The sequence below is a fragment of the Rattus norvegicus genome, chromosome 15 (genome assembly GCF_036323735.1).
Source record: "Rattus norvegicus strain BN/NHsdMcwi chromosome 15, GRCr8, whole genome shotgun sequence".
Classification (NCBI taxonomy): domain Eukaryota; kingdom Metazoa; phylum Chordata; class Mammalia; order Rodentia; family Muridae; genus Rattus; species Rattus norvegicus.
In genome coordinates, this window is record NC_086033.1 from 32,269,312 (window position 1) to 32,281,728 (window position 12,417).

At 42.8% G+C, this 12,417-nt stretch overlaps 1 protein-coding gene, 1 non-coding gene and 1 pseudogene across 2 annotated transcripts in view; 1 reads left to right on the top strand and 2 right to left on the bottom strand.

Annotated features, from left to right (window-relative positions):
• Positions 1 to 12,417, top strand: part of Rnf212b (ring finger protein 212B) — a 47,739-nt gene that overhangs the window by 24,692 nt on the left and 10,630 nt on the right. The window contains exons 6-11 of the mRNA XM_017599876.3: positions 416 to 476; positions 1,492 to 1,520; positions 3,881 to 3,927; positions 4,152 to 4,194; positions 4,360 to 4,420; positions 5,166 to 5,214. Of these exons, the coding sequence (XP_017455365.1) occupies positions 416 to 476; positions 1,492 to 1,520; positions 3,881 to 3,927; positions 4,152 to 4,194; positions 4,360 to 4,420; positions 5,166 to 5,214 (290 nt within the window). The remainder of the gene's footprint in view (positions 1 to 415; positions 477 to 1,491; positions 1,521 to 3,880; positions 3,928 to 4,151; positions 4,195 to 4,359; positions 4,421 to 5,165; positions 5,215 to 12,417) is intronic.
• Positions 2,680 to 2,786, bottom strand: LOC120097296 (U6 spliceosomal RNA). The gene has a single exon (XR_005494506.1). It is a non-coding gene; the product is annotated as a U6 spliceosomal RNA (small nuclear RNA).
• LOC134482117 (WW domain-binding protein 11-like) lies at positions 9,046 to 11,246 on the bottom strand (annotated as a pseudogene).

Below are 12,417 nucleotides of genomic sequence, written 5' to 3' on the forward strand. Positions count from 1 at the left end.
GCAACCCTCCATGCATGCCAGCTCAGAGGGCAACTTGGCAGGTTGGTTTTCTCCCCTCACTACGTGGGCTCAGGGAATTAACTCAAGCCATAGATCTGATCCAAAGCCTTTCTCCACTGAGCCTTCTCAAAGGCCCAGTTGTTGGAAACTTAGACATCAATAGTCCAAGGTTATGTATGAAGAAGAAATGGAATTCTATGCAAAACCCCTTGAAGTCATACCAAATAACTGCTCATCTTGTCCATTTGTTTTTACCATCAAAACCCTGCCACTTTCTCCCTGAATCACCAGATCCTTGATGAAAGTACCTTGTCTTTCTGCAAACACCTCTCAGCAAGCATTAACTAAGATGTTGATAATAACAATAATTTCTATCGTAGTGCCCTGGACCTGACTGTTTCCATCTTTTGCCTAGAGAGCTATCAGTCTTAAGGAAGGAGAATGGAGAACTGAAGAAAATTCTAGCCATCCTAAAGGTGAATAAAATAGATTTTATCTTTTTTACTTGTTTTGGTTTGGATTTCTAGAAATCAAATTCAGGGTCTTTCACATGCTCAGATAGATAAATGCTCAGTTACTGAGCTCCATCCCCAGGGTTCTCACTGGGTAGTCCAGGCTGGCTTCAAACTTAGGATCCTTCTGTCCCTGTGGTCGAGAACTACCACCCATGTCCCCGTGCCCAGTTGAATAAGACTCTTTATTATTATTCTACTTCCTACCTTATTCATCTTTCTGGATGGCTATTTAGAACAGTGCTTCCCAGAAAACTCATATTTATACAGTAGGCACACTGTAGTAAATAAATACAGGCACAGAAGACTTTGGAAGGCTGGAAGCATCAATAGTTAGCACACTTTCGACCCATTCTGAAATGTCAGTGAGTAGTACTGTAATTGATGAGAATCCCTCATTAAGAAACATATTTCAACTTAACATTTCTCTTGAAGAAGTCCAAAACGCCTCAGGATCCTTTCCTTGTTATGTTTGTTTCAAGATTTGTTTAATATTATTATTGTTAGTGTGTGTGTGTGTGTGTGTGTGTGTGTGTGTGACGTATGATGCGTATGTGCTGTGTGCTATGTGCATGAGAGCAGCTGTCAGTCAGATGTACCTTTAAGGAATCAGTTTTCTCTTTCTACGGTGGGAATGAGGGATCAAATGCAGGTTAGCAGGCATTTTTACCACCTGAGCCTTCTTACTGAGCTAGCTAGCCTAGGACTCCTGAGTCTCTTGCCTTCTTCCCTTAGTACTGAGATTACATGTGTGTGCTATATGCCTAGCCTCCCCAGTATGCTGTTATAAAAAAAAAAAACAACTAAATTTTTATTCTCTGAAAGCTAAGAACAATTTTTTAAGGAAACACAGTTCTGTTCTTCTGTTGGCAGCCTTAGCTAGGGGGGCTTTCAGGTAAATTATATAACAAACCAGTTTATAATCCATTAATTAAAGCCTTTAATGATAGCTTCCCTCACTTTCATTTCCCACCTACAGGGATCGCCAAGCTGCTACTACGGAAACAGGTCGGTTTCTACCTCACTAGCCCACTACCTTGAAGTTTTCTGATTTGTTCTTGAAAACATTTTCAGTTTTATAGTTGTACATAAATGTGATGATGTGCTCCATGTGGACACTGTGGACTGAACAGTTCATGGTACCTGGCATTCCTTCTCCTAATCCTTAACCATTTTCTTATGTTGGGAAGCGTTTGGCTAGTTTTTCTTTTCTTTTCTTTTTTTTTTTTTTTTTTTTGGTTCTTTTTTTTTTTTCGGAGCTGGGGACCGAACCCAGGGCCTTGCACTTCCTAGGCAAGCGCTCTACCACTGAGCTAAATCCCCAGCCCCTTGGCTAGTTTTTCTTGACTCCTAATTGTGTGGGCTCCATGGTGGATAAAATGGTTGATGAATATATCTTTTACTTTCCTGATTCTCTGACAGAAGTGAAATATTTTTGTTTTATTTTTTGTGGTACTAGGGGCTAGGGTCTTTGCCACTGAGCTAGTGCTCTCAAGAGCCACCTCCACCCTCCCCTTTTTATGGAGAAGAAACTCTCACTATAGCCCTAGCCAGCCTGGAACTCAGAGATCTGACAGCCTCTGCTTTTCACTGTGCTGGGACTAAAGGTACATACCACCATGCCCCTCACCCCGCCCTTCCTGCCCTCTCTCTACTAATCATTTTGAGACAGCCTCACTAAGTTACTTAAGCTGGTTTTGAACTAGTGATCTTGGCTCAGCCTCCTGAGTAGTTATATGTGCCACCACGCTCAGCTCTAAAGTGAAATCTTGAGTTTAATACTCACCCTTGATTACTGTCTTATAAGTTCCTACTAATTCCTCAAGAATTCAACATGTATTACTGTACTGTGCCCTACTAACTAGTAAATATTTTTTTAAATTTTTTTATTAGATATATTTCTTTACTTACATTTCAAATGTTATTCCCCTTCCTGGTTTCCTGTCCAAAGGCCCCCATCCCCTCCCCCTCCCCCCCATCTGCCCTCCTTACCCCCCCTTGAAATTCCTCTGCACTGGGGGTCCAACCTTGGCAGAATCAAGGGCTTCCCCTTCCACTGGTGCCCCAACAAGGCTATTCTCTGCTACATATGCAGTTGGAGCCCTGGGTCAGTCCATATATAGGTATAGGTCAGTCTAGTACATGTATTGGGTAGTGATTTAGTCCCAAAAATATGGAACGCTTCACGAATTTGCGTGTCATCCTTGTGCAGGGGCCATGCTAATCTTCTCTGTATCGTTCCAATTTTAGTACATGTGCTGCCAAAGCGAGCACTAGTAAATATTTTTAATGATGAATATATTCAAAAGACATAGCACTCCTGAAGTCACAGAGGTTGCTATCTAGTATTTCAATTTTTTTTTATTTTTGTATATCCATTATAATATATAAACTGTTGTGCTTGAGTTTGTTTGTCCCCCCCCCCCCTTTATGGTCCTGGCATATCAAATCTCAGGCCTCGCTAAGGAAGCACTCTACCACTGGGTTCTATCCAGGCCTGAGTCTTACCTTCTCTTAGTAGCCTATGAATCTCTCATAGCCAACTGTTCTAATCTCAAGGCATAGAACATAGATATGTTTGTTGAATGGATGGATGGGTGGATGGATGGATGGATGGATGGATGGCTTGCGGGCTGACTGGCTGGCTGGATGAATGAATGGACGAATGGATCAGTAGATATAAAGTTGAGAATATTTGGTAAGATGCTATCAGAAGGAAGAAAGACAGAACTCCAGAATTACTCTATGAGAGAGAATAGAGGAAGGCTCCACTGGGGAAGTGGAGAGTAAGGGACCTCACAAGGAAACTTGACTTCTGTATGCTGTGATGATGTCTTTCCTACCATGTTGTGAGTACTCATTCTTAGAGAAGAAGCTGCTACTCCATTCTTTCTTTTCTTCTCTTTCCTGCTCTTTTCTTTTCTTTTCTTCTTCCTCTGCCTTTTAAAAGAGATTTTATGGGCTGGAGAGATGACTCAGTGGTTAAGAGCACTGACTGCTCACCCAGAGGTCCTGAGTTCAATTCCCAGCAACCACATGGTGGCTCACAACCATCTGTAATGAGATCTGATGCCCTCTTCTGTGCTCACATACGTGAAATAAATAAATCTTTTTTAAAAGAGATTGTGTGTGTGTGTGTGTGTGTGTGTGTGTGTGTGTGTGACCCATGGAGGCCAGAAATATCAGATCCACTAAAGTTGAAGTTAAAGGCAGTTGTGAGCAGTCAGACATGGATCCTCAGAAATGCAAGAGCCATTTCCCCAGCCTCTAAGCTACTGTTTTTATAATCAGTGAATGATTGACTCTCTAATGTGACCTGTAATTCTGCTCCATGAGATCAAAGCTGACTTCTTTTCATTTTCTTGTAGGTTAACCACACCTCGACCAGTGGGTATTACTTCCCCATCACAGTCAGGTGAAAAACAAAAACTAATTCTTTCCAGATATCTGTGTGAGATGAAAAAGTATCTTTTCCTGATATGGAAGTTGTTTTTTTCCTCAGAAACCGTAACATGATTATGCTAATCTTATGTATAATGTGTAAAACATGATATAGCCAGGTCACCACTCAAAGCACATTAGCCAGGTAAGGCAGAGTTCCACTAATGGCAATTTTTCCTACACTTCATGCTCTTTCAGCTGCTCCACGACCCAGTTCCCAGCACAGCAGCCAAGTGGTCAGGTGAGTGGAGGCCTATTATTGAACATTGTAGCTGTTAACAAAGGTGGATGAGTGAGGTGGCTCAAAGTGGTACTGGAGAGGGTTACTGCCAAGTCAAATGTAACACAGGTTTTTTATGTTTGCTTTTGTTTTGTTTGAGTTCTTGTTTTATCTCATTTTATGCAGTCGCTCTTCTTCTATGGAGTCCATCCCTTACACAGTGGCTGGTATCAGTCATGTGGAACAGGTAAAGTAATGGTCATATTATTTTTTTAAGAATTTATTTATATGAGTACACCGTAGCTGTCCTCAGACACATCGGATCCCATGACAGATGGTTGTGAGCCACCATGTGGTTGCTGGGAATTGAACTCAGGACCTCTGGAAGAGCAGCCAGTGCTCTTAACCGCTGAGCCGTCTCTCCAGCCCCATATTATTTTTCTATATTGAGGTTTCTAATGTTTAATAAAAGCAAGACTGTAATTCAAGAATCTTAAATATATATTGGTTTTGGCACAAATCTTGTCATGCCATATGGCGCCTACCTTAGATATTCAGCATTGGACAATGACATGGATCAGCAGGGGCAGCTGCAGTGTAAGTGCTCAAGAAGTGAATGTGCAGTCCCCGCCTCATGCATGTTTGAAGTAAAAAAGCACAAATCCCTCTTTATTCTTTAAAGACTCATTTATTTATATATAAGTGCACTATAGCTGTCCTCAGACACACCAGAAGAGGGCATCACATCCCATTACAGATGGTTGTGAGCCACCATGTGGGTGCTGGGATTTGAACTCAAGACCTCTGGGAGAGCAATCAGTGCTCTTAACCACTGAGCCACCTCTCCAGCCTGCATAGGTCCCCCTTAAAACCAGTTCACATGCTGTGGGAGAATGATAGATGTGTGAGCGAATTGTTACTGAGAAACAATGGGGAGTCGGGGATGTAGAGGAACTGGGTTGAGTAATTAATGGTCATTATTTTTCCGTCAGGGAAGCAGAGGCCTGCACGAAAGGAGCGCTCCCAGAGACTCTTACACTGGTGAGAGAGGGTAGGGGGAAGGTATCTGAAGTCTGCATGTTCTGTCCAGATACTAGAAATTTCTAGTGTTCTATGCATAATATAATGCTGTTTTACTTTTTTCTTGAAAAAATGATCCCAGGTATCCCAGCATACATTACAGTTTTTCAAGTATGGTATTTTTGTTCTGAAACAGAGAGTAAGAAAATAAAAAGTTGAGAGATAGCCATTGAAAACCTGATCAAGGGGGCTGGAGAGATGGCTCAGCGGTTAAGAGCACTGGCTGCTCTTCCAGAGGTCCTGAGTTCAATTCCCAGCAACCACATGGTGGCTCACAACCATCGGTAATGGGGTCCAATGCCCTCTTCTGGTGTGTCTGAAGACAATGACAGTGTACTCATATGTAATAAATAACTCTTTTTTAAAAAAAAGAAAACCTGATCAAAGGTGTCGCTCAACGGGTAATAGCCTTCTAATCTAAATTTGACTACCCCAACAAACATAAATGTGGAAAGACAGAGAACTGGAGAGAGGGCTCAGTTGTTAAGAACACTGGCTGCGGGTTTGGGGATTTAGCTCAGTGGTAGAGCGCTTGCCTAGGAAGCGCAAGGCCCTGGGTTCGGTCCCCAGCTCTGGAAAGGACTGGGGTTCAATTCCCAGCACCCATATGGCAGCTCACAATGTCTATAACTCCTGTTCCAGGGGAACCAACATCTTCACACAGACATACATGCAGGCAAAAATACCAATGCCCATAAAGTAAAAATAAATACGTCATTTTTTAAAAGATGGAAGGAGAGAACCAAGTAAAAGTTGTTTTCTGGTCTTCCTATGTGCACCATGGCACAACAATCTCCCCCTCTCTGTCCCCACCCCCACTCCTACCTCTCTACCTCTACTTAAAAAAAAAACAAAAACAAAAAAACTCTGATCAAAAGACCTTAAGTTATTCGAATTTTCAGAATTGCCACAAGATGGCAGTAGAAATTAAGTCTAAAAGGAAATTAACAAAGTGAATTTCTTTTGTAATGATGGCATTTACTTCTACTTTTCTGCACCGAGACACATGTGAAGGTCAGAGGGAAAACTGTGTGGAGTCAGTTCTGTGGGATCCAGGGGTCAGACTCAGGTCATCAGGTTTGAGTAAGCTCTTTATCTGCTTAGCCATCTCACCAGTGCATAAAATATCAGTTTGTAACCTGAAAGGTGTTTGTTTTCTTACTCCGCATTAAAGGTAAAACATGGACTTCGTTTTTAGTAACAATGTTTTTTTTGTTTGTTTGTTTTTTGTTTGTTTCTTTTTTTCGGAGCTGAATTAACAATGTTTTTTAAAGTCTTGTTTTGTCTGTTACTAATACAGCCACTTGGGTTTTCTTTTTTGCTTTCTTCATGGAAGGCAGTGTGTGTGATGGGCTGGGGACTGAAACTGGGGACTCAAGCATATTCCCATTGAGATACATACACAATCTTTTTCTTCTTTCCTTCCTCCCTTCTTTCTTTCCTTGTTTGCTTTCTGCTTTCCTTCATTTTTTCTTCTTTTCAATCAGTACTGGAGATCAAATACATATTAGGCAAATGTCTACCACTGGCCTCTATTCCCAGCCTGTTTGATTTTATGTAAATTTTTCTTTTAACTTAGTATGTGTACACATGAATGTATACTAACCCATGACATCCATGTGGACGTAAAAAGACAACTTTGTGGAGTTGGTTTTCTCCTTCCACCTTAGGTGGTCTCTAAGGGTTGAATTCAGGTCTCCAGGTTTAAGCAGCATTGGTCTTGGTTTTCTGCCTTTTCATTGGAAACATTATTACATTTATAATTGCTATAATTGCTAATAAGAAAGAACTGCCATTTTGCTATTTCTTTTATAAATGTCATCCTTTTGTCATTAATTCTTTTATTACCGCCTTCCTTTGTGTTAAATTGATTGTTTTCTAGTACAACACTTTAGATCTTTTATTTCCTTTACTATATTCAAAACTGTTTTAAGATTACAGCTAACATCATTTATAAAAGCCTGGTTTAAGTTAGTACCGCATTTAATATCAATACTTACCAAAACTTCATAGTTCTGCAACTCAAACTTTAAATTACTACCTTATACAATTGTCTTTAAAATACGATAGGGGGAAGCTACCAAGAAAAATGCACTTAAACTGTCTTTTGTTGTATTTACCTCTATAACTATCTTTTCCACATTTGAGTTACTAATTAGTGTCCTTTCATTTCAGCCTGAAAGACTCCATTTAGTATTTCTTATAAGGCAAGTTTGAGAGTGATAAGTTCACTGTCTAAATTTTTGTTTATATAGGAATATTTTAACTCCTCCTTCAGTTTTGAAAGGTAGTATTATTGGATATAAGTTTCTGGTTGATAATATTTGAGAACTTTGAGTGTCCTCTGGTCCCTGGTATGTCTGATGAAAAAGTCATTATTATTATTTGTGACGTGTGGCTTCCCTCTTGCTACTTTTAAGGCTCTTTGCCAGGTAGAGGGCATGTGGCTCAGCTGGTAGAGTGCGTAGGTTACATGAAACCCTGACTTGATCCCCAGCATGGTGGCACAAACCTATAATTACAGCACCAGAGAGACTGAGGCTGGAGGATCAGATGTTCAGGGTCATCTTTGGCTACTTGAGACCCTGTCTCAAAAGAGCAAGCTCAATTAATCATTGATTGTTATGACGAGAAGCAAAGTATAGGCAACTCTTAGAGAATACTCCTTTTGTTTTCTTACGTTAAATAGTATTACACACCCTGCCAGCTTTGTTTTGTTTTGTTTTTTATTTGTTTTTATTTGGGGGGGGGGTGAATCTTCAAGACAGGGTTTCTCTGTAATAGAAACTTGTCCTCAGGAACTTGCTTAGAGTAGTCCAGGCTAGCCTCAAACTCACAGAGATCCACCCGTGTCTACATTCCAAGTGCTAGATTAAAGGTGGGCTCCACCACCACTGGCCACTTTTCTTTTTTCTTTTTTCTTTTTTTCGGAGCTGGGGACCAAACCCAGGACCTTAAGTGCTCTACCACTGAGCTAAATTCCCAACCCCCACTTTTGCTTTTTCAAATGGGGTCTCACTGTTCGGACCAGGCTGGCCTTAAACTCAAAATTCTTCTGCCTTGTCCCCCCAAGTACTGGAAGGGATTCTGGGTACTTGCCACCATTCCTAGCTACTTTTTAATTTTTTTCCCCAATACCATTTAACTTTTTCATTTATCCTCCTCCTTCAACTTCAATTCACTCCACACCACAAGATTCACTGAACACTTTTCAGTCAAGGTCCCATAAAACCTCGAGCCATTTTCCAGCATTGGTAAATTCTTTCTTAAAATAATTTCTCACTTTCTTTTTTTTGTTTTTTTTGGAAAATTATCTTTAATCCCAGAATCATATATTTCTTCCCATATACCAAGCATTGAATTAGTAAGGGATATTGTAATTCATTTCAGTACAAGGAAAATATTACAAAATATTTACAGGAAAATATTAAAAATAACTCAGTCACAAAAGTCAAGTTGGAGTAATCTTTTTTCCTCCAGAATTTTCTACTCTAGTCCCCACTGCATATGAGTGAAAACGAGTAACTAAGACCTCCCCTACAGAATTCCCAAAATAGAGAGGGGATGAGACGGAGGATGTGGTGGTGTCAAAGGGCACAGGGGTGGGCAGCGTTCATTCCTTCACGTCCTGGTCGATTATAATGAAACGCGTTGTGTGGGGATCCCAGCAGACAAACATTAGGAGGCTCCTGGAACGGGACTTGGACAACACCTGACAGTGGATGTTGCTCTTCACTCTAAGTTTAGCAAGAGTCTGTTGTTCTCTGGAGAGAACAATCCAGTCCTCTGGAGAGAAGCCTGTCCTGGCAGGAGACTCTGTCACAGCAGCCCTCCCATCTCTTTCATAAACGCTTCATAAGCATCGTCCTTAGTTTGTGCTGAGGCAGGAACTGAGGGACCCCATCTTGGGGCTGCTTTGGCAATGGGCACAGCAGCCTCATCCTCCAACCTTCTTTGGAAAACAGTAGCATCTTTATTCTCATGTCGCACCTTCAGAGCAGTGGGCACGAACCGTGTGATGTCTGCCTTGGGATTAGAGATCTGGGGCTTGGCACTGATGGTCACTGTGGCTTTCTTCTCCATGGTGACTACACTTGCACCTTCTGCCTTTGGTCCCTGAATGAGGCTGGGCAGGTCAGTCAGCACCCCTGTATTGGGCAAGAGACCTGTTGAGTAAAGGGAAGGTGGAGCAGGTACAAGAGGAGGCACCGAGGATGGGCAAATCATCCCAGGATGAGGAGGGATCCCTGGAGGTACAGGAGGAAGCCTTGGCAGAGGTCCTTGCGGGGGCTGAGGGGGTAGACCTGGAGGAGGACCTGGGGGAGGGTCAGGAGGTCTGCCTGGAGGAGGTCCTTGAATTCCTGGCATTCCAGGTGGTCTCAGGAATGGAGGCCCTTGGAGGTGGCCCACGAGGAGGGCCTGTAGGTGGTCCAGGAGGTCGAAGAGATGGTGGTCCTGGCATGGGAGGTGCTTGAGTCTGAGGAGGAATGGACTGTGGAGGAGCCTGGTGCTGTGAAGAGGCAGCAGTTGTGCCCTCAGAGTGGGAATCTTCTTTATCCTGCTTCTGCGATTGTTTTCCCACTTCAGAATCTTTAGAGTCTTTCTCGTCCTGCTCCTCTGAAAATTGCTCTGATCCCCATCCTTCCTCGGGGATTTCCTGACCTGCCATTCGCAGCATCATGGCTTGAAGAGGAGTTGACTCCTTTATGTTGTTCTTCCTTGATTTCCCAGGCATATCAACACATCGCACCTTCAGACCTGACCTTTTCTCTTCAGTCTTGTATCTCTTACTGCCATTGGGGTGACTCTCTGAGTCCAATCTGTCAGGGTCTCTGTCCTCAGTATTCTCATCATGTGTATCCTGTTCCATGTCCTCCGCATACCCATGATCCTCCCTGGTACTGGACGTGTCGTCATCATGACCACGCTGAGCAAGCCCTGGGCTGTACAGCATGTCTTCATCTTGTCTCTGAGGGGAAGACCTAGAGCAAAGCCCTCTTTACAGCCATCCATCAGCAGAACTTGAGGAGGAGGGCCAGGTGGAGGCCGGGTGGTTTTCTGCCAGGGGGCAAACGTGGGACACCACGACCCAGGAGAGTCAGCATAGGAACTGCTGGGGTTGGAGGCCCGTACGCTGAGGCTTTCTTCAGGATGGAGGGCGGCTGTGCACCAGGAAGAGGAATGTCCTGGATCAAGATGTTGGAAGGAGCATGGGACATGTCTGGCAAAGGGATGCTCTCTAAGTCCACATGCTGAGCGTTGTTGATGGCATCAAAATACTGGATCTGTTGATTTCTCTTTTGTTCATAATCTACCTCTAGCTGTCTCAATTCTTTGTACACATCTGGGTTTTCTTTTCGATAAAGTTGTAGAATTCGTTCAAACGTTTCCCGCAGCCTTTTCAGCTTGGCTTTCAGTACTTTCTCATTCAGCTGTGGCTGTTGCACTGGGTTAAACTCCATTGCATCCAGTGTCTCCATGTCCCGGATAATCTGTTTGGGATCTTTCATCTTCAAAGCCGCAGCTCGGACCATCATGCACTGTTTTTTGTTCTTTTTCTTTTTTTCTTTCTTTCTTTTTTTTTTTTTTTTTTTTTTTGGTTCTTTTTTTCGGAGCTGGGGACCGAACCCAGGGCCTTGCGCTTCCTAGGTAAGCGCTCTACCACTGAGCTAAATCCCCAGCCCCTTTTTGTTCTTTTTCAATTCTCTTTTCCGGGCTTCCTTTCTGGCTTGGTCTGTGGGGTTAATAAACTTCCCACTCTTGGTGGAGGATGTTGATCTTTGTCCCATGTTGACAATCTATTTGATTTTCTTCTTCAGTAAATAAAAAACAGAAGGACCGCTGAGTCCTTTCTGCGAAGGGGCCTTCACCTCTGCCTCTGTGTCTACCACCCAGGCAAGGCGATCTTGAAACCTCGAACACTGGTGAACTTCAGCTTCTCAGAAGAAGGAAGATCCTTTCTTCCCAAGATAGAGTTTTTCTCGGTTGTCCTGGCTGCCCTGGACATCTGTGTATAGATCGGGTTGGCCTAGATCGACTATCCCGCGCGCCTCTGCCTCCAAATGAACTCCAAGGCAGGAAGGAGAGAGTACTGTGACTTTTTTTCTTTCTTAATTCTAAATTCAAATTTTCCTTTGACTTCTCTGGCTTCTCTATTAGAGTTTCTTTTGTTGATTCCTTCTCTACCTAAGTGTTAAATAACATTTCTCAAATGTTTGGGTCTTCCATACAAAGGACCTCAGTCCTAGGAATATTTTTTAAATGGGTTTTTGTCTTTTATTTAGCCCAGAGGTTAACTTTGGGTGTCTTCCTCAATTACCATCCACTTCCACCTCCTTTAAAGCTTGCTTTGTTAGCTGGGTCTGCTAGCACACACCTTAATTCCAACACGTGGGAGGCAGAGGCAGGCAGATCCCTGAGTTCAAGGCAAGCCTGATCTACATAGAGCTCCAGCACAACCAAAGATTCATAGAAAGACTGTCTCAACACCTGCCCCAAGAAAAATGTTTTAATTACATTTATGAATGTATTTAGTGTGTATATGTATGTGGGTACAAATGAGCCACAGTGTCCATGTAGAAGTCAAAGGACAACTTTTGAGGGCTGGTTCTCTCCTTCCACCATGTGGGTTCTGGGGATCTGACTCCAGTCATCAGAGTTGGTACCAAGTGCCTTACCCACTGAGCCATCTCACCAGCCCAGTCACCTTAATTTCTTCCTTCCTTTCTCCCCCCGCCCTCCTCTTTCTTTCTTCTTCTTCCTCTTCCTCCTCCTCCTTTTTTATTTTTTTTTTGAGACAGGGTTTCACTATGCATCCTGGAATATACTCTGTAGACCAGACTGCCTCAACGTCCAAAGATCCCTCTGCCTCAGCCTCAGCTTCCCCAGCACTGTCATCAAAGTATTCACTACCGTGCCCAGATTTTTTTTTTAATTTATTTATTTGGTAATTTCCTACTTATTACATACTTTGTATCCTGATCATACCCACCCTCAATCACCCCATTCCTCCCTCTCCACTGAGTTGAATTAGTCCTGCCTATATGAGCGTAGGCAACCTACCAGCCACATCCCCAAAGAAAAGTAATGCCTCCCTCTTCAGTTGCCAAGAACTCCTCAGCCTGGGCGAGGTTTCATAGCCTCCCTACCCTGACCATAGTGTCA